Source organism: Pteropus medius, unplaced genomic scaffold, assembly GCF_902729225.1.
Source record: "Pteropus medius unplaced genomic scaffold, Ma_sr-lr_union100, whole genome shotgun sequence".
Classification (NCBI taxonomy): domain Eukaryota; kingdom Metazoa; phylum Chordata; class Mammalia; order Chiroptera; family Pteropodidae; genus Pteropus; species Pteropus medius.
In genome coordinates this window covers 21,030,997-21,054,125 of record NW_024342473.1, presented here as the reverse complement: position 1 = coordinate 21,054,125, position 23,129 = coordinate 21,030,997, and the positions used below count along the sequence as shown (strand labels likewise).

At 35.0% G+C, this 23,129-nt stretch overlaps 1 protein-coding gene across 1 annotated transcript in view; it reads left to right on the top strand.

Moving 5' to 3' along the window:
* Positions 1–23,129, top strand: part of LOC120604618 (protein unc-13 homolog C) — a 348,907-nt gene that overhangs the window by 270,419 nt on the left and 55,359 nt on the right. The window contains exons 22-25 of the mRNA XM_039865545.1: positions 4,023–4,172; positions 8,674–8,797; positions 11,304–11,360; positions 16,085–16,165. Coding sequence (XP_039721479.1) covers positions 4,023–4,172; positions 8,674–8,797; positions 11,304–11,360; positions 16,085–16,165 — 412 coding nt within the window. The remainder of the gene's footprint in view (positions 1–4,022; positions 4,173–8,673; positions 8,798–11,303; positions 11,361–16,084; positions 16,166–23,129) is intronic.

Sequence of the window (23,129 nt, the reverse complement as noted above, 5' to 3'; positions counted from 1 at the left end):
AACATTTATGGGTTAGTTATGCCACTTTTAAATCAGAGACACTAAAAAGAAAAGACACTGAAACCATCATATATTTTTAGCCAGTAGCTATTTCTTCATTAGTTTTTAAATACAGGAAAGAATTTAATATTTTGTTTTACTAGGGTTAGGATTATTAGAATAAATAACCCACATGTCATGCTTTCCTTATAAAAAGAATAATTCTTATGTCCGTGTTGCTATGGTTTTATTTTCTACACTACTAACTAGGTCTATATCACACACACACACAGGATGGGTGGGAAGTTCGTGGTGATCAGTGTGATCATGCTGTGAAGTCAAACTGGATAATTTCAGTCTGAATCTACCCTTCTTAGAGTCTAAATTAGTGGTCTAGAGCTTTAAAATTAACTGCATAATTAGTTGCCCAAACTCCATTTCGTGTGTGTTATTAAAACTCACAATTAAATAATTCCATCTGTAGCTAGTGAGATGATTTTGCAGTAAAGCCAGGGCAGAGCCAAACCATACATCTGAAGCCCGGATTCCTGGATTCCTGACATGGTCACAGAGCACCTACCTGGGAACTGAGACTAAGTGATATCACCTCAGTACTATCGTAAAAATGTTCTTAAAATTTTCAAAATTTGTGCCACTTAGATTTCTTCTTACACACACATTTTTTAGTTTTTTGTTTTGTTTTTATTTACTACATTTCTTTTAATAATATGTTTGGTACCAACAGCTGGCTAAATTGAGTAAACAAAGAATTTGGGAACATTTCTTAGGAATTCTGTGAATGTTTGGCTTCTTGGGTGCTCACAGAGTCTGTCATTAACTGGTAATAATTCAAACTGATTAATACAAGACTTTTTCAACCAAAAAAAATGGATAGAATTTGCCAAAAAATTATAGAGACAAAAGATTTTTAGATGAGATGCAGGTGTTGATTCACCCTGGACTCATGCCAAGATAGAATGCCAGTATATCATACACTTATAACCCTTCTTCCATATGTCTGATCTCACATACAGAGCTGGCTTCTGGTGGGAGTATGCCATATGAGTCTGTTGTAGAAACCAGTGTGCACAATTTTGTAATATGAATGTGATGCCTTCTGCTTGGTCTATCCTCCACCCCAAGACATTGATTTGAGAATCAGTGCAAAAGATTATTATCTACACTCAGCAGAATCACTGATGACCCAGTGGTAAATCAACTAGTTCAAAATTTCCAGCATTATTTACCTTCCTTTTTTATTGCCCCAAATATCTACCACATCTACCTTCACTAAATACACACACTGCCACCACTACCAACCACCCCTTTCTTACCTTCTCCATCATCCCCATCACACTTCCCCACAACTACTACCTGACAAAAATTCAAAGGCAGGTCCAGCCAGGTAAAGGCCAAATGGTCATACGTTTGGATTCCTTTGGAGCTGAGAATGAAAGAAGATGTTTTATTGCATTAGATAAATATGCAGAGAGCCAAGAAGTGAACTACATCCATAAGGGCAAGCTGAGATCCAAAGATCACAGGACCAAATAAAAATGCCAAGTCCAGAGGGGCAAGAAGGTTGTCAACAATAAAGAAAGTTAAGAAGTGATAGAAACAGGCCAGCATGATGGTATAAGTAGAATCAAGCTTTGCTTATATGCTCAAAATTATAAACCTACTATAAAAGAGCCAAGAGCAAGAAAAACACCTAAGTTGAAATCATTAAAATCTATTGGAGATTTCCTTTATTGGGTAACCAAAAAAACTAGAAAATGAAATATTAAACAATAGGCTAATTAAAATATTTTCATAATATAGATTCTAAAATAAAAGTTCTCCAATGTGCTACGAAAAAAAAAATTATTTGTTTTGTTTATTAATGTATCTTCAGCACCTAGTAACTGAGATTGGCACATAGTATTAATTATTTGTAGAATGCATGTATACATTGGTAAATATTTATATTCTTTCTATTTAATAATGGAAGCATTATATAGTAAAAATTCCTAAAATTCTATACAAGATTTGAGGAATTGGTGCATTTGGATATTTCTCAACTAATAAGAAGTCTATAATCTTTGTGGAGGGAGAAGAGGAGTGGGGCTGATTTGATTGCAATACTAAAATGAACTCTTTCACTCTAATCATTACTATTCCACTGATATAACCATTTTCCAGGCTTTAATTATCCTCATATTTTTTCTTGCGTGCCTGCACATGTGTTATAATTACTCCTGTTTCTGGGAATATGGAAGTAACAGAAAATATAGAGGAATGATGGTGATGCCAAGTCTCCACTATTTAAATCTCGTTTGTTGCTACTTTGGTAAAAACCATCAAAAATGATGAACAGATATAAAAACTGGAAAAAAAAAAAAACAAAACGCTAGGGATTACTCTTCACAGACTATTTAAATCCTTAGAGTGGTGAGGCAATAGGATTGGGTCGAACAAAGAGAGTCTATTGATACATTCAATCATTATTTCTTGAGCAACTTCTTTGTACCACATGTGACATCTTATTCCACGGTGTGGGTATATAGCACTGAAGAAAAGTTCCCTGCCCTCATAGAACTTACATTCTGGTTGGAGCAACAGGCAGTGAACAAATAAATGAAAACTATGCAACATATCAAATATTAGTGCAATTAAAAAAAAAGAACTATGAGGGGATGGAGAATGATAGAAATGTCATTTCACATTAAGTGTTCAAGAAGATTTCTCTAAGGGCATGAAATATGTCATATACCTGAAATAAGCGAGAGACCAAGAGACCCATGAGACATTCCATGGGGGTGGGAACATAATAGTGGCCATGAGATAAAAGTATCCTTGGAAAATTCTACGAACACCAGGCAGGCTATTGTGGCCAAGAGAAGAGTCTCAAAAAAATGAGATCATGGAAGTTTCCAGGGTCAGATTATGTTTGGCTTTAAGTCCATAAAATACATTCTAGGTTTTATTCTAAGTGGATCTGGAAGCCATTCAAGATTTTTTAACAAGAAAGGAGTATGATTTGCTTTCTATTTTAACAGTATATCTGTAGAGGGTTGAACAGAGAGACAATTTAGGAAATTATTAGACAAGTTCAGATGAAAGATAATGGTGGGTTGGTGTAAGTAGGTTTGTGGAAGTAATAGATTCTCAGATTTAGGATAATTCATGAGGATTTGTGATGAATTGGATGTTGGATATAAGAGAAACTTAGACTTCTAAGTGGAAAGGCTACATAGGCAGTTTAATAAAACAGTCTGGAGTTCACATTAGATGGCATGTCTGCAGATGTATATTTTGGAATCACTAGTATACTGATGGTATGGAAGCCATGAGACTAGACATGATTGCCAAGAAAGTGATTTTTGATGGAAAAATGGAGTGGTCCAAGGATCGAGCCTAGAAAATTACAATATAGGGTTGCCAGATAATATATAGAATATGCCCAATTAAATGTGAATTCAGATCAACAATAGATAAAATTTTAGTATGACAGTGTCTCAAATATTGCATAGGACATACTTATACTAAAAAATATTCACTATTTGAAATTCAAATTACCTGGGAATCCTGGATTTTTATTTGCTAAGTCTGGCAACCCTAGTCCAGTAGTTAGAGGTCAAGTAATTGAGAAGGAGCAGCCAAAAGAGTTTAGAGGAAAGCCAAGAGGTTGTGGAGTCTCAGAAGCCAATTGAAGAAGGTTTACCCAGATGCCATGTATCTTTCAGAACAGTTATTTTTCAAAACAGTTCTCAGAAAAACATCTCAGCTATTATGGTGAGAGGTGGGGGCTGAATGAACCCCTACTCAAATCAATTCAACCTGAAGAGCATTACTTTTATCTGCTTTGCATATATAGGTTTCAGGTAAGCTTCACTGCAACAAAATCTCTTTCAACTGAACATTGCATTTGAAAATTAATGAGCAAGGAAATTCACACCATTTGAAACAGGTCAATCTCCTCCAGGTTGAATTAAAAAGACAAGAGCAAAGGAGAACATAGATGCTTGCTTTTATTCCAATATTATTATGTTCCTTATTTTTAGTTTCCAGTTTATCATTGAAGAGTGTATAAAACAGATGGGTTTTGAACTAAATCAAATGAGAGCAAATGGAAATACTGCATCTAATAAGAACAGCGCGGCAATGGATGCAGAGATTGTATTAAGACCTCTCATGGACTTCTTGGACAAAACGTAAGTTTTTCACCCAGTTTTCTCTTTTGACTCATATAGGTTAAGGGAAAAAAATGTTTTCCTCTATGTAAGACAGCTTTAAAAAGGCTTCTACAGAAATATATTAATTCATTATAAAGCAAAACACTTTCAGTCTATTACTAGATGGCAAAAAAAGCAGGAATGACTGCAGGAAAGGAAAAATGGAGAGGAAATAAATATTGGTAACCAAGGAGGCTGCTATTCTGAGGAGGAAGAGATTTGGGGTTTCATACTCCTCAGATAACACATTGTTTTGCAACCCACTGGACATAAAAAAGACTGAGTTGAGTCCAGAATAGCTGATTTCATGTCAGAAACCTGCTGAGGAAGAGAATAGCGCAAATGTGGGTAGAATTAATTAGCTCAGAGGCAAGTAGATTGCTGCTCAACTCAACCTTCAATAGCTATTTGAGTGTCCTTCTGTACCAAACCTTACTGTAGGCACTAGACAGAGATGAATGGGGGATGCAGTCTCTGACTCCATGGAGGTTACAGTCTAGTTGGTGGGAGTCGCTGGGAACAAAGGCCTTTATGACCAACTAAGACAGTGTTCTTAACCAAAACTTGCTTTTTTTTTAATGTTTCTGCTCAGTTATTATTCTTAGAAGTTCTAATTTCATAAGCTTGTAGAAGGATCAAGGGCACCTATGTTTTAAAATGTGTGCACAATTGGGAACTATCGATCTAAAGCAACCAGTGACATGATTTTTTAGACAGTAATGCTTAAAACCTGAATTGAAGATAGAAGAGAAAGCAAAAAATAATTTCAAATGCCTACCAAGGGACCAATGTTATACCTGGTAATTTACCTATGTTACCTCCTTTAATATTGTTGTGGCAAATCAATTAATACCAAAGGGACCAAAATAAATAAGAAAGATACAATACCTTTCTTTAAAGATAACGAAAAGAAAGAAAAATTAGGGAAAACCTCTTCTCCATATTTATGACTTCTATTTTAATTCCACTTCCCTTTATGTATAATCTTACTACATAAGTAAGACTAATGTTCTTATCACTTTAATTTCAATATTTGGGAGACAAATTAAGTCTTATTTTCTTTATGAGGAAATATCTAGAACATGGGCGAGTAGAGTAGGTAATTAGCTAGCAGGAGGTAGGCAGGCAAGTGAGTATAGAAGAAAAGTAGCAGAAAGAAGAAAGGAAGGGAGGGAAGAAAGGGAAGAATAGAGAAAAGAAGACAGAGAAAGACTTCGTTTTTTTTAGTTTCTTAATGTAGGCTTTTATCACCTAATTTCTTACACAGTCCCTTGAAATTTTTATCTTATTATATGGCTCTTTCTGTGGATAACACAGGATTGAATCACATGAACACACCACCACTTGGTTATAAATGTGATGGTGACTAGAGATCAGGACAAAGCAATCCTGATTCTCTTAAAATTCCTACTGGAATGCCTTCTGTTCTTAGAATTCTAACTACCAGTGTAGAACTATGTCATTTAGCATGAGTAAAACTATGTATTTTTGTCAATACTGTAACCAAATGTTGTGGAACATACAAGAAATTTTTAGTTATCCTGATATTGTCAACTACTAGCCGAGGGACCTTTCACCATCTATAAAATGGGGCTGATACATAAAGCAGGTGGACCCTTATTCTCAGTGTTTTTAGATTCTTACTTTACTCAGTTTTAATTATTAAAATTATACCTTATTATATCATCATATATATTTTCTTCTAATTCTTAGTAGAAAAAGTGTATAAATATAGAAAAAACATCTATCAGCTTTAAAAATTTGTGAGATTTAAAATTTTTGGAAAACATTATTATATGAGGCAAGAAGAGTTACAGAAATTCTCAGCGCTATTTCAGAATGTGTAACCATAAAAGACACTTGTTTAGGGGGGATTTTTCAAAAGTCAGATATTAATTCTGTTCTCCAGGAGCCAATAGGTTAGAAAGAAAAAAATAAGAAAGCTACCCAAATAAACTCAATCACGTATAGAGTAATAATCTCCTTTTCAGTCTATCAGTAGAAATTCCATTTGGATTGGGTTTTAAATGTGGATAGGGTTTGAATGTATGGAAATGAAGGAAGGGCATTCCAGGGGGAGGGAGAAAAGCCGGAAAAGTTTTCATGAAACTCTGATCGACTATATGATAGAAAATCTCTATGGCCTGCTAGTATCATGGCATTTGAAAATTTTCTGGATAATTGGTTCTGTAGTCAGTGACTCTAGATAGCTCAGGTTCCAAAATAAGTGCTTTTTATCTTACATTATCAAGTTGATTAATTCTGACTAAATTAAGGATGCAGTTGTTAGATGCCTGTTTTTTGTTTTTTCCTTTTTTTTTCCCCCCAGTTATTTTAAATGAACAATAGAGGGCCAAAAGTTTTCAAGGTGGCTTTGCGAAAAACCCTTTAGAAATTGCGTCATGCTATAAATGTGTAGGTTCTCTTTGTCTTTATGCAGCCTCTTTAAGTGAAACATCTTATTTGTTTGTTTCATTTTCTCCACCAAGACCTCACCACTCTATAAAATGAGCTGTAAACTCTACTTCCAGGTGACAGAAAAGCCACGTGGAGTTGAAAACATGTCAATGATTTTACACCTATTCATTCAATTCCAGTCTAAGCAGGGTTAGTTAACATGCCAAGTACATAACCTAACTGTAAAAACAAGATCGGTTCTTAAACTCAGACCTTTTGAAAATGAAAATTACACATCTGCTGCAAAATTGGCAGATCTGTTGCGTCTCACAACATCCTAGTAATTTGTCTGAGTTCAGGTTCTGTTATTCTGCCATGACACATCTGCTGGCTTCTGCTGTGTCCAGATAATGGCCACTAGCAGGCTAGACATGCGACCTCCAAACAATGGCCTCTAAACCAGTGGGGCTACGTATGGAGTTCCGTGGATATGCCTGAGGGGTCCCAACTCTTCTCTTCATCCAAAGGAGGTCGTTTTCATGTGTTTTATGTGTATTAGGTGTCCACATACAGTAGTGTTAGGAAAAATACTTCTACATGAAAATGTATTTTTGAAAGTCTCTCCCTTTGCTGCTCACATGCCACATACCTTTTAATATTAACAAGTTAGTTATTTAAATGTTAATATTATATAATAAATATTTAAAACAGTCATTTCTGATTCTATCAGAACCAGAACTCAGCTTATAATTTCTGAGTCCAAAAGTATGCACAGTACTTAGAGTCAATGAGGCTACCCTGACTATATATATATATATATATGAATGACACCTTTAGTCCACTGTGAAACAGATTAATTAACTCCCATTAAAGGAATCTCAAAGAGTTCACATCATATTATGGTACTTTAAGTAAATATGTATGCAGCACTGTGTCTTCATATACTTCTGGGCTTTCATACACAAACACCTTTATCAAGGTGGGGCTTTGGATGACATACTGGATTCAGAGGAAAATAGTCTGACTTTGAATTTCAGCCCTCACTTATTAGTTTCACTTCCTTGGACAAGTTCCCTAACCTCTCTGAGCCTGTTTTTGACTTCTAAAGTGGATATAGTAATAAATGAGAAATATCTGCAGAAGAGGTTTCTAAACTAAGGTGTTATATAATTGCCAGATGATGTCACCATCATTATCTCTCCATGAGAAGACTCTATAAGAGATACCTTAAACCTATTAAACTTTGTAAATTTGGAATCTAAAAAAAAAAACTGAACTCAGAAACAGAATGATTCTAGTGTTTGCCTGAGGTTGGGAGCAAGGAGGGGGGATGGGGGCAATTGGTGAAGGCAGTCAAAAGGTACAAACTTCCAGTTATAAGATAAATAAGTCCTGAGGATATAATGTGCGGCATAGTGACTATAGTTAATAATACTGTATTGTATATTTGAACATAGCTAAGAGAATAGATCTTAAAAGTTCTCATCACAAGAAAAATATTACAACTGTGAGATGATGAATGTTAACTTATTTTGGTAATTATTTCACTATGTACACATATAATCATTATGTTGTACACCTTAAGCTTACACAATGTTATATGTCCGTTGTATCTCAGTAAAACTGGAAAATAAAGTTGGTAAATATTGGCTCTTGAGTGAAGTTACATGCATCTTTGACATCTTGTTATGTTGGTTCAGGGCCAGGTAGTGATATAAATGTATTTCCTTGGTGTTTGGCCTACACCATGAATATGGGGCATGGGATAAATACAAGTTGGGAATGCAGGTGAAAATCACATACTTTGGAAGTCTTGATGTCAATTTAGGAAAGCAATTGTAGGAAAGAAATACTCTGAATTCATTTTCTACAGTTTAAGGAGATAATTATCTAATGTAAAGCATGATAAAATAGATTTTTGATATTATGTATTTTTTTCAGTAAATGAAGTTTAGCATTTGAAAATTATAAAGGCCTGTTCAGGTATTTGAATCTCAGTATTGAAAAAAATGTGAATTTCTGTTCATTAAAATAAGTTGATACCTTGATATGAGTTTTAGAGTGATTATATGCGCTATTTCAGATTAAGTCTCTCAGCAAAAATCTGTGAGAAAACAGTTCTGAAACGAGTTTTGAAAGAGCTGTGGAAGCTAGTTCTTAACAAAATAGAAAAGCAAATCGTTCTCCCTCCTCTGACAGACCAAACAGTAAGTATTTAAAGTTTTATTATACTTTTAATAACCCATCTAATTGTTTTTTGTTTATGTGAACAATTTTGATCCAGATGAAATATTAATTGAATCTCTTTTGGGAAAAAAAATGTTTGGTATACAGTATTTTTAAAATGATGATTCAAATAACATTCTCTTATACAAATCAATTTTAAATAGTGGCAATAGCAGTCAAATTTTATCTCTTGGAAAAAAATCTATCTAAATTCAATTTATAGGGTTATCTAGTCTACACATAATTTTTAATTTTACTGTGAACCTCCAGGGAAATAGTTTTAGGATAGAACATCCCCACTGTGTTTCTTTCTGAAATCTTACAGTTTAAGAAGATAAATCAAGCAGTGCCTTGTGGGTTTTTTTTTCATCTTTACATTTTACTTTTATTTATTACCTTCCCATTTAGAGATTAATAGAGGAGACAGCTTTTAGTGGCTTTGAAGCACATGATTGTATCATATACAGTGAAATAAACCAAAAGATCAATTGACAGCAAAGTTAGACAGTGGGCAAATGGATACACAGTCCAGGTATCTCAGTTCCCTTATCCTGAGCTAAACAAAGAAAAAAAATAATCCTAGCAAGCACCTGTCATGAAGTAATGTTTTTTTTCTGGGAGGAAGACGAGTTAGTGCAAATAAGGAGTAATTATAAATGACACTAAAATATGTACTGATGCCATTAATCATGCACACTTGGTCTATATTTATCCAATGAAATTATACAGAAAATGTTTTCTTGTAAAGTGTTCCAAGATGCAAAGATACATATGTTTTTCTTGATTTACTGCCAGTCAGTGGGTGATAAAATATAAATTACTTTGAGTTTTGCTTCATGCCATTAATGTGTGGTATAATCATTGATAGCCTACATATGAGGGGAGCCAAATCACATATATAAACACATGCACACCTTATTCTGCTACAATACACAATGTATTTCTGTAATACCAGTCAGCAACCAATACGAGAATGATGTCAGAATAATCTGGAAATTGGGTTGTTTATATGAAAATTTTCCTAGGTGAGAGGCTCTGGAATAGAAAAGTTATGAACTTAGAAAAGGAGAGCAGTCAGCTTGGCTACTACACAGGCAGGAGCCCTTTCATTCCTAATTTTTTAAAAAAATTGAAGGGCAGGGGAGGGCCCACTTGCCCATAGGCCTTCTATCCAGAAAGATACACCTTGCATGGCTCTCACACATGGCAGGCTATCCTTCCCCTGTGCTCAGAGCTTCACTTGTGTGGGTACTGTCTCAGCCCATAATTGTACTCGATTGTTCTGTTGTTTGTCTGTTTGTTGTTGTTGTTGTTGTTGTTTTGTGGGGGGTTGCATTTTTAATATTCCTTGAGGAAGTCACCAGCCTCACTGAGCAAAATGCAAGCTGTCTAAGCTGTCTCCCAAAGTAGCATTTATTGTTTTTGACAGTTATTCAGCAATAAAATTGTATGAGCTTTGACTATGTTGCCCACTGCTATTTTCCCCATGAGCCCTACTATTTCTAGTGTACAGTTTTGTAGAATATGAGGTTTTTTAAGAATACATACATTGTGCTATAGCAGAAATGCTATATATGACATTTCAATTTTGATGTAAGTTCTTCCCTAGGAAAGCTCATCATCACCTCGATTTTCTCTAGCATTGAGATCCCCAAGTATGAAGCTATCTTATATATTCATTCATTTAGTACCTGTTCTTTGAGTTTCTACTATGTACTAAGCACTGTGCTGGGTGTGGGGACAAAATATGAGCAAAATTAGATGTGATTGCTGTTCTTATTAACTTTGTAGTCCTTAATTTCCTAACGAATATACAGATTCCACTAAACAATGGAGAATGGTACTCCAAAATGGCTGATTACTTATTGTGAAAATAGTCTAGGCTGCTAATGAAATTAGCCAAATTTAGTACTTCTGTCACATTTACCAACAGGCATGCCTCTAGTTTTTCATTCCAGTAGTGCTTTGGATAGTTTATTTCGGTGTTTTTCACTCTTCCTAGAACCTTAGGGTTCCAGGAAAAGGTTCTAGTTGAGGGTGGAATTGAAGGCATGTCTCTGATTATACAGCATTTCAGGAGGAACAGCTCTGCCTTCTTCAGCTCTGTATCTTGAAATTTGGCATACATTGATTTTGGGAAGGAATGGAGTAAGGGAGTTGCCTCTAATGAAAATGAATTAATAAAACTTAAAGATCACAGATTTAATCTAAATGCCAAATTAAACTGGCTACATTAGCAGCAACCCATTTAGTAACTTCGACTTAAAACTTTCAGAAGTGGGATGCCCATAAGGACAGTTATATTGCCAGAAGTTCTAGATACCTTTGACCCAATCTGTAAAATAGACTGATTAAAGACATCTGGCATAAAAGTCATAGATATAATGAGGAAATAAAACAAATTCTCTATTGTCCACATTTCTACTATGACTATTACTAAAGATCTTAAAACTGAGTCTTCTCTTTTTTTTTTATGTGTATCTCTAGGGACCCCAGATGATTTTCATTGCTGCTAAAGATCTTGGACAGTTATCCAAACTGAAGGTAATAATAAAAAAAAAATTACTGGTTGTCTGTGAAAAGTTTTGAGGTAACTACAGCTCTGCAAGAAACCATTCTCCTACCAGTAATGATATCTAACACAGCAGGACAAAGAAGATATGTGTTCGTGATCTCACAATCTGCTTTAAGGTTGGATCAGGTCAAAATATATGGACGGAATTTTGCTTCTTTATTCATTCTGCTATATTTCTGATATTTTCCATTTGGTAGGGCAACTAGGAGTTTTTGACTTTATGTTGTAGCATTAGGCATTTCTGCTTTTGGAGTAAATTAGAGAATATATTTTCTTTCATATACTAAATCGACTTTGTATAAATAATGGCAAAATGGAACACTTCATAGAAATCCAGTAAAATCTAGAGAAGTCTCATAGACAAAAAACTTAAATGAGAAAATGAAACTCATTAAAGCAGGCATTAAACTTGTCAACATGTTCAACCCCATTATAAAAGAGAATTTGCTGACTAAACAACCTGCCCTTTATTATTGCTTGAGATTCACAAGACTCTGCAATTGTGCAGGGCACCTCAGTTTCTGTTCCACTAGGAAAGAAACTTGACTGGTTAAAATACATATGGGCTTCTGTGACTGGCTTATTTTACTTGTCATAATGTCCTCTGAGTCCATCCATGCTGTTGCATTATGGCAGGATTTCCTCCTTTATAAAGGCCAAATAGTATTCCATTGTATATATACCACATTTTCTTCATCCATCCATTCATTTATCAATGGACCACATATAGGCCAACATTGTGCCTATGTTGAAATACATGTTGTTTTGTTTCATTTCTACCTATTAGAATATAGTGTAGCATGGGGGTAGGTTACAGACACAGACCACCTTGATTCCAATTCTACCTCAGCTGCTTCCAACTATGTGACACTAGCCAAAGTATTTAACCTTTTTAATCTTCAGATCTGACATCTGTAAAATGTGGAAAATGTTAATGTTTGGTTTATAGGATTGTTGTGAAGATAAATGAGATAATGCATACATTATCTTTGCATGGTAACTGCAAAGAATTGTCACCTCCCACTCACAGGAGTTATCATGCCTTCTTCCTCAGCTGGCAGCTCAAAGTTAGGTAGCACTGGGATTGTTCTGTTTGTACAACACAGAGGGAGGATAATTCATTTGACTGTGTAATTACTTGCCAAGATAAAATAGGTGCCCTATAATTTCAGAATCCTATTTTATCACCTACATTATTCCCCTTTTACAGGAAAAAAAAATGCCGATAATCCATTTAGAAGACACAACCATTACCTAAAATTGTTTCTTACAGGTATTCAGTGATGTTGATAGTTCGAAGGGAAGGTAGAAGATAGATATCATTGCCAAACTATTGTTTTGTATCCCAGATCTCTATCTCTTTCTTTATCCCTCTATTACCTCCCTGGGATTTTTAGTTTCTACTTTGAAAAGTGGATTTATATAGTGTTAAAGTTTCTCGTATTAAACCATGAAGGTGAAACATCATAGCATCTCATTACAAAAGAAATGGACCTGGCCATGCTTCTAGCATCTGTGCAATATTAGGAAACATATTCCATCTCCCCGAGCTTCGGTTTCCTGCAAGGATTGTTATATCAGCTAGAAATATTTCAGTTTAAGATGATGAAAAGCCATACTAACATAAGCAAGGAGGGAATTTATTGCTACATGAAACCGTAGAGTCCTTGGGTAACTCTGGTTTTCATCACTGCTTGATTAGGAACTCAAACGATGTTATGGAACCCAGTCACTCACTGTCTCTCAGCTCTGCTCTCTCCTTGTCTGCTGTATTGCTGTAACAGACTTCCTTTCCTGCTTGTAAATGGTTGTCTCTGCTCTATATTTAACATCTTTGAACTTGAAATCCTATAAGAGAAGAACACCCACCTCGATGCAAGGAATTCCAGCAAAGTCCACTGGCACATCATCACCTCTGATGGAGTGTTATCACCATTCCCAAGCCAACCACTGTGGCCTGGGGAGTGACATATGCCACTTGGCTTAACTCACAAACCCACTCCTGAGCTGGGGATACAGTCTGCCTTGTTGAAATCGTATAAACTCTGTGTGGGATAGAGATTGGCTCTCCACAGGGCATATGCATGCTAGGTGGGAAAAATTAGAGTCTACAGAAAACATAACAGTTTATGTCCCTTTGCAGCCCCCAATTTTTTCAAGTCAATGAATTATCTTATGATTGTAATAAACTAAAAGCAAATTATAAATAAAATGTCCAAATTATGAATAAAAAGGTTATTTCATCAATACTGAAATAATCTGCAGGACTAGAAATAGAATCTTGTTATACATAGGTGATGGAAAATAACTTAGTTCTGTATCATATTTTTCTATTACTGACCTTTGATTTTTTTAATTATTAAGTTATTAGTCCATTTAATTATTGTTTGTATTACAGAACAGTAAGGCTTCAACAATCATATGGAAAAACGTAAAAATCTGGCCATAATAATGAAACAAAATTTTACAAAGCTATTTTCTCTTATTTTACTAGAATGTTACTACCAAAGGTTTTTTGTTTGTTTGTTTGTTTTTCATTTTAAACCATGGGTCTTTATATTTTTTGTATATATTAGTTTGGAAGCAGGATTAATCCACTGGAAAAGTGCTATTTCAAATAATTGTACCAACGGATAAATTTAGAAATCCTATATAGAAATATTAACAACAACCTTACTTAAAAGATCAAGGAAAATAGAACAATGAGATAACTATGGTTTGAGATTAACTCTTAAAACAAGGATTTATTCAGCAGTCTGACATATTCTTTATTACCTCGTGCTTCTGGAACTCCATAATATATGGATATTATGTATACCAAACTAATTACTATTTAATGAGATCAGATTTATTTGTCAATTTTTTAAAAAAGAATACATCTTCATGTTTAGGTAATATAATATCAAAACCAATTAATAAAAATACATCAGAGACTATGTATTTACTTCAAGCAAGTTATAACTCATTGGGCAATAACTCATTGCCATTCTCTTTCAGAGACTCCCTTGTTTGAATGGGCTATTGTTAAATCCCAGAAAAATTATTTCTAGCAAGAATTATATTTTTCTCCAGCACCACATATCTTATTTATTAGCATCTATTAAAAACTATGACCACATCATAAAGCCAGTCAAGACCAATAAAGCCAGAGAGATTTATTAATATAAAATATTTGTGTTTACTTTCCCTAAAGCATTTCACCCTATAATTCAGCAAATATGTTCCATTACTCTTTGAGTCTCAGAGGGTATTTAATATTCCTGTTTAAAAAATATTAAATGAATTCATGTGTTGGTGTTGAAATCTTTATATCAGAGAAAGATGCTGCGAGATGCAGAAGTGAATACCAGGGATCTGTGAAGCATTATACCATGGTTTCAACAATATTCAAAGGAGTATGAATACATTTAAGCATGTTGTACCCTACAAGATAAGCTGAAGGAAGTACAATTCAATTACCAAAGATATATTGAGTGCCTAGCAGGTGATAATTGCCAAGATAGGCACTGAAAGTCTGCAGAAGTGAGTAACAGAGATTATTTTAAGGAAGTTGTGGCATCTACTAAATAACAGAATAAGGGCTACAATTGAGGGATGAGCCACTAGTTGTGATTGTACAATCTGTGAAATGCACAGAGTGCCTAGCTAAGGGAAAGACTGATGGTCACAATGAAGCCATGTGTGCTGATGTGGAGCTGTGCTCCATAGAAAAATGAGACAACTTTTATTACTGCCCAAAGGCACTGATCCATTAATCAAGCCATATATTCTCAGAGGTGTGTCCTCCCACATGGTCTTTTCCTCTAATTCACACAAAGGCACTTATAGAAGTTAGAATTTAAGTTCCAGAAGAGTAAAAGTCTTTCTTTATTGAACAATATGTCTGAATCACCTGGAACAGTGCTGGCACATAATGCGCTCATAAATATTTGTTGATTCTTATCGACTAGAACAATAGCAACTCTGGGAACACTGCATTAATTTGGAAGGTCAGGAATTTTTTAATTTTCTCTTAGAAAAATTTCTGTTTCCTTTATTATTGTATTCAGTTTTCTACCATCATTTCCCTAAATAAGCTTTGAATGATGGGTTGAGAAAGTCCACAGTGAACAATAAGGAAAATTCATTGTAAAATATGGACATCAGTTCTAAAATGTTGAAAAATGATTGTAAAATATTGAAAATGTCCAGACTCAAATTCAGTTAATTCTTCGGGGCTTTTCCTAGTAATGACAAAACATTATGGGGATCCAAGAAAGAGAATAAATTGGAGGCATTATAAAGTAGTCTTTATCAGTAGTTATTGGGAGAAGCTAAAATTCACCTCTTAAATCCTTTCCATAATTAACTTTCCTTAGTGTTATAAAACATAAAGCAGAGAATTAAGGATGAAAAAGATTAGATACATGCATTTTCCAGGTTTCTCTCTTTTTTTTCCTAACATTAACTTATAAGTGGGAAAAAAAGACACCATACAAATCAAGTACTGCACTTTAAGTAAACATTTAACATTTTTTTTGGCAAAATGGATATTTATTAAATATATGACAAAATTATCTAAAAAGTGTCCATTGAAAGAAAATATTTCAAATAGAAAATGTTTGCATATGGGAACTATACAGACTTTGTTTGAAAATAATTGTTAAACAAATAAACTGGTTATTTTATAAGCAATTGTAAACCTGTTTTCCAGGAGCACATGATTAGAGAGGATGCCAGGGGTCTGACGCCAAGACAGTGCGCCATAATGGAAGTGGTCCTGGCTACCATCAAGGTAAGGGTATTAAGCACTTGGATATGCATACAGACTCCTGCTGTACCCTCAGAGAAAGGTACCCCAGATACATATTAGTGGAGCTGTGTTATCCATGGATAACAGTTGTATAGATAACATCTCCCGAGTATGTCAGACAGTTGTATAGATAACATTTCCCGAGTATGTCAGATTTAACCCATACTATTTCCTTATCATATTCATATTACTCTGCTCTTATGCTTCCCTCCTTTGTCTATCTCTAAAAAAAAAACATATGCGAAACCTATGTTGTAAAATGTATTTTCAAAGAAAGGCATATCCTAATTTTTCTTATGTGTTGTTATAAGCTCCACATCAGCACACATGGCTTCATGGTGACCATCAGAATAATGTTTGAAATAATGTTTGAAAGATCAATCTTCTCCTCTCAGTAAGCGTGATAATTTAATTTTCTGCTAAAAACTCAAAGGCACTGCATTCAGTGCATCAATTTTTCACAGGCATAGGTTGACCAAAAGTTGTAGTGTGGGCTAAATGTGTGCAGATCTCTAAATTTAACTTAGAAGTTCTTTGTTTTCATAGCTTTTTTATATATTTATATGTATACATTTCATATTTACATGTAAAAGTTTATATTAAAAAGCGAAAATTAATTATCTTCTAAATTTAAACAGTGTCCAATGTTTGCATGCTTCACTAAGGGAAGCATCTATTATCCAGGATGAGTGAACAGTATAGCAAGAAGTGTCACCTACCAGGAGCCGTTTTCAGAGCACAGAATAGTCTCACTGAATAGAAACAGACATTACAATGGTATTCATTAAAGCAGTTCTACCTGTATAACAATCGGACACCTTCACAAAACTATCACCTCCTGGCTTTTGTTTTGCAGTGTCCGCATTGAATAAGAGGCTATCTTTGGCTTCTGCAATGTCAGAAACTGCAAAATGAAATCTGCAAAGTGAGTTTCATAACACCTGCTGGAAACTGGGGAGTGTGAAGTTAGCAGTGAGAGTACAGAAAAAGTTTCTAAAGATACAGCAAGGGTATTGTCTGGAAGTCTGCAAATTTTGCAGAATACTTTTAAAGAAAAATGGAAAACACGAAAAAGAAATACAGGGGGAAAATACAAAACCAGTCCTTTTTAAAAATTATTTTCAAAAATAGTTTTTGAAATGACCGACTTTTGAAATCATAGCAGCACTAATACCTATAAATAGGGAAATGCTAGTAAGAAAAATAAGAACTCTGAAGTGCACCATGAATAGGAAAAAAAGTACAATTTTTAGAATCTGGATTCAGCTCTTTATTGATTTTTATTAGGTCAATGTATGACTTTAAGAGAGAAAGGAAAATGTGCTCTGTGAAAATAGGGAGTGGCATTCAAAGTATCAACAGACCTGCCCCCTGGCCCCAATCCCAACATTTCTCTGATTCTTTTTGATCAAGGCACATAACCACAATCTGTAGTCTGAACTCTGCCAAAACTCTGAGACAGACCTGACCCCCCAAAAAATCCTCCCTGATCTACATCTTGACAGCTCAACTATCCTGTCAGTCATCTGTGATGATCTTTTAATTCAGCCTTGCTCTTTAGGACTTTCCTGGTGTCCAAGATCCAATAAATGGATCCGTGTCATTATCTTGTTCTTCTAGTACTGGAGTCTGACCCTGGTTCTCCTGAGCCTCAGAGCCTCAGAGCCTCAGAGCCTGAGGTCAGATCTCCAGTTCCCCTATTACCCAAGTTATATGATGCCAATTCTTTCTCAGGGGTCACCGTGTTAGGCCTCTTGTGCCTGTTGTTAGATTCCCTTGTCCTTGTCTTCTGCTCATCTGCCAAGGCATTCACCTGATATCTACTTTGAATGGCCCTGTCATCAGATAGCCAAAGCTAGACCTCCCTTTATCTTGTCTGCATCTGAGATTTGCCCCTACTGACTATCTTAGGAATTCAGGAGAAAGAGGAGTACTATTTAAATAATTGTAACCCCAAAGTCTGCCTGAAGCCCAACAAAGGGAATGCTATAAGGCAAGCAGAGACCTCATAAGAGAGGTGGTCTTAGAAGTAGCAGATGCTACCCATACTAACAAAGGCTGCCAAAAAGATGAGCCTTAGTTTCTCTTTAGCTCAATTTAAATAAATAAGCTGGGAGTGAGAAAAGGAGAATGCTACTGAGTTTGTAGAATATAGACTGAAAAAGTGCTTTTCATTTTTTCAAATATCTTTCAGGTGTGTACATCATTTCTCCTAATTCTTATAATTTTCCTGAGTGTTAGATAGGTCAAGAATATGGAGGCTAAGGGGGGTTGAATTTTTTGTCCAAGGCCACGGAGCTGCAAGTGATTGGCAGAGCTGAGAAATAATTCCAAACTCTAAAGTCAGTTGCTGAGAAATAATTCCAAACTCTAAAGTCCTTGTTCCTATGTCACATGTCACTAGATGGTAAGAAAGTGTAGGTAAAATGTAGCAGGCCAAAATGGATAATAGTTCTTCAGTGATAAGTTCTTTCTAAATTATAATGCCATATTTCAATTATTTAGATTATTTCTTAATTATTTAAAAATAATTTAAAATCCTTCAATCTCTGCACAAGTATTGATAAAAATATTAAACTCTCTTAGGTAATAAAATTTTTTCGGGTGATTCTGTCATACCAGTTACATGTAGTTTCAATTATAAGTCAAAAGTGTAGAATATGGTACAAGTAACAGAAATTAGTGATCTACTGCAGGTAGCATGATTGGGCTTTGAGACATTCCATTCTCCTGCCAACTCAACCAAATCAATAGTATTTAAAAACAAAAGTAGAAAGGCAGCAGCTATGAATGCAGCAGATAGCTAATAATCAGTATGTGCAAGCTATTAGATATGCTGGTTGGGAAACTCTAGTTTGAAGGGGTCCTAGTTTAACTTTTGAGTCTTAGACTATGCCAGGGAGACTCAGAACTGCTGTGAGATTTCCCGAAAGGTGGGTTTCTTTCAAAGAGAAACAGGAGACATTTTTTTTCCAATAGGAAGTACTCAACCTGAGCATGAATCTCCAAATCTAAGGAAATTCTTATACCTTGAACAATCCTCAAGTTATTTTATGATGAAGTTTAAAAATACTCAGAAAAAAAAGCTGGCAGTTTTTATTTTTCCCAACTTTCCAAATTCCCCTGGAGCACGTGTTATTTGGACCTGAACATGATGCTCTGCAGTGTATGCTGCAGATGTATTTGATTTCATGCAGTGGCAATACAGAGGTTTAAAAATGATAAACGTGGACCAGGACCCTCTAGAAATCTACATTTCTTGGTATAAAGGAAGGAATTTGGACTAAATATGAATATCTGTTAAAATATAGCTTTGGAATTTACTTATTACTTTCTTAATCCAAATAACACCATTTCTAATACTCAGGATCCCAGACAAATAGCAGGATTTGTGATGTTATGCCTCTGAGGTTCTTACCATGGCTAAGGTCCTACCCATCCTCCTATCTGTTGTTCATGAGGCAATTTTGGTGGCTGCTTCTCAGCATCTGCTTTTTAAAAAAATCATTATTAGTATAGTTTTTATATTATTTAAAATTCAGCTACTCATAGAAAGAACAAAGTACCCTACCTAGTTTGGAGTACTATACTTCAAAAATTATTATTTGAAGATTTACTGTATATAGAAAATATATTGAGCAATGAAGAGGTGGCTAGAGATAAGAGAGACCCCGCTCTTAGGGACAAAAATATCTACTATTGATAAAATAAAAGAGATGTGAACAAAGTACTAGGAGTGTGGTAAGGCTACTAAATTCTCTTTAGGGAAACGCTTCCTAGAGAGGCAAATTTGGAGTTTATGGGATAAATTGTAGACCTAGAGAAAAGTATGAGTGAAATAACAGAAGGTGTGGCTAAACCTGAAAACTTCAGATAGTCTATTGTAGAGGAACAGATCATGACTGGTTGAGCATTATAGAGAATAAAAGCAACAATGGATTGGAGCCAAAATACTGAGGCTTAAAGGTAAAGAATTTGAACTTCATTTTGTTGGGAGAAGTAAGGGAATAGCTTAATCTGATATGATGTATAAAAGGGGATTCCAGTTGTAGTAGAAAATAATTTTTAAAATATCTATCAAACAATTTTCTAAAGTAAACCACAGTTGATAAAGGCAGGTTATTATTATTTTATCTAAGTTTACAAAATGAATTATCTGCTCGAATTTACCAAAATTATGATTCAGGTATCATAAGGAAAAAAAAATAATGATGGAAAATTGCTACCAAAATAGTATATGTAATCGAAAAGTAAATTCTTCTTGCAAACTTGTGAAGAACCATTAGCATGCTTCCCATCAGTCAGTAAAAATAGATTATAAAATATCTTCAAATATATGACAAATAGAGTTGAAGAATTTAAAGAGTTTGTAATTGGGATTTTAAAAGGACTGTCTTGCTAAGCATGCAATGATTTTTATCCTAATTAAGCAGTACTCATTTTTTCTCTCAGAAATTACAATCAAGTCCGAAATGCTTTCTTTTTCTTTTTTTTTTTTCTTTTTCTTTTTTTTTTGCAATTTCATGAAGAATACAAGAAACAAAAAAAATCTCTGGATATTTTTCAAGATAAAGGAAATGATACTTCATATATAACTCTTCCCAACCCTCATTCATATATATTAGTGCTCCCCACCAGGCCCCCCTTCATTAGCATATTATTGTAAAGGGTGGAAGACTTGACAAATATCAGATAATGAATACAAGTGCAAATGTAATTAAAATATTTGAAACTATGTGGGAAATTATACCACTGTGCATTAGAATATCGAGATAGTGGGTGATTAAGAAAGCAATAGAAACATGAGTATGCAAGTTACTCCTACAGGAATAAAAATAGGGTTTAAGGGATTATTGTCAGAAAATTAAATGTAAACACACATAAAATAATTGAAACAGTTCCTGTCATATAGAAAGCACTTCATGAATATAACTACCATGTTGCCTGAGAACTGGTTTATTTTGGAAGAGCTCCTTTCTACTAACCAAGATCCCATATACTCTACTGCAACCTGTTCCTTTTTCTCCTTCCTTTCTCAATAAACTCTTCATTCTCTCTCAGTGAAGCTAACTATTAAATCTGATTCTTTACCCCAAAGCAGTAGTTTAGGTCCTTAAGGCTTTGCCCTCTGGCCTTTTGGTTTCCTGGGCACAGCATCCTCTCTCTATACAGCACAAACCCCTTGGGATTCTTCAGTGTTTTTTGAGACTCCCCTCTGGGAAGCAGTGCTAGTCCTTTTCTCAAGGAGTTTCTAGTCTAGATTAAAAGATAGAAAAGGCACATTAAAAATTTGATCATGATACATGTTAACTTACAAAACAACAGTATAAGAGATGGAATAGGGTGACACAGATGATAATCGAGGGGCACAGGTAAAAAGTGGTAAGGATTTAGAGGAGTGGACAACCTCTATGAACTCAAGAGATCAGGAAAAGCCAAAGGAGTGATGGGATGGAAGGGAGTTCACAGGCTGGATAGGAGAGACAAATTTTTCTTAGAGGAAATCTCATGACTTGACCATAATCAAGAAAAAAGGATTTCACCATGGAAAGGGACATGGCCAGAGGGCTAAGAGTCAGTAACTAGACCATTCTATTGACCAAACTAGATTTAATTGGAGGTTTTCATAGTAAAAACATGTAAAACAAGGTTACAGGAAATGTTAGGGTTGAAAGTACAGATGTCCTTTTGCACTCTCAGTGGATTCTTTAAAAGAAGAGCCATTTATAATTTTGAAAATACATGGCATGCTAAAAGTGACATTTTAGCAATTGGAATTTTATGAGTATGGGCAAAATGGATTGAATAATTCAAAATCGCAGTCACAGAGATCAGTTACAGTTACTTAATGCATAAGATGATGAGGGCTATCACCAGGGTGGTGGCCTTAGGAGTAGAAAGTGAAAGATGGAGATGAGTGACACAAGAAAGGCGGAGTCACTGGAATTTGGCAACTGAAATTAGAGTAAGAGTAAGGGAGGAGCCCAGGATGCTTCAAGGTTTTAGCCAAATGGTTGGGAAAGCATGGTTCCACCGAGGAAAATGGCAAATAAGGCAGGAGGGTAATTTTTTTATTGCCACCTTGGAGTTAGATATGGTGGCAGAAACATGGAAATAAATATGCAGTAAACTGCAGGAGACAGGGCTTGTGCTCAGGAAACAAAGCAGGGCTAGAGTCTGGATAGTTATTCTACCAATTAAGTATATTTTCTTAGAAGTAGGAAGAACTTTACGATGTTTCAGATAGAGTAACTCGTTTCATCTTTACCATGCCACCGTCAGACACTGTGGATATTTCTGTTCCCATTCTACAAATGAATGAACTGACGTTCGGTGAGGTTAAATAATCTATGCAAAAATTGCATTGCACAGAAGAAGGATGAAGAATCACATTTTTCCTAGCACATTTTAAAGTAAAGGGCAGAGTCAAAAAGGTGAAGAGGATTCTAAAATCTCAGAATTGGGAACATAATCCAACATCTTCCCTCCTCGGCTCATACAGAGACACCAGTGTTGTTAGCTCGTTGATCCCACTTCTGTCCTTTGAAATTACTATAAAATAATTTTATTTTTTTCTATATGATAGTCATTCAGACATCAAAGAAAACGATCATGCTACCCCAAGTTTTCTGCGGCCATTTATTAAATAAAATGTCTTCTAGACCTTAGAAAATTCTACTCATCCACCTTTGAATGCCCTCTAATTTTTCATGCTTCCTATAAATGATGAAGCCTAGGAATGACCCTAATATTCCAGATTTGTTCTAACCACGCAGCAGAGAATGTTGTTGCTTTGTCTTGACCTGTCTACCTGTATTAATGCATGCTAAGATTTTATTAGCTTTGATAGTTGTACCATCGCTTATTAAATCATGCTGTACTTGAGAGCAAATAAATCTTTATGGCTTTTAAAATTGTACTGATGTTAAGCTAAGTCACCCCCATT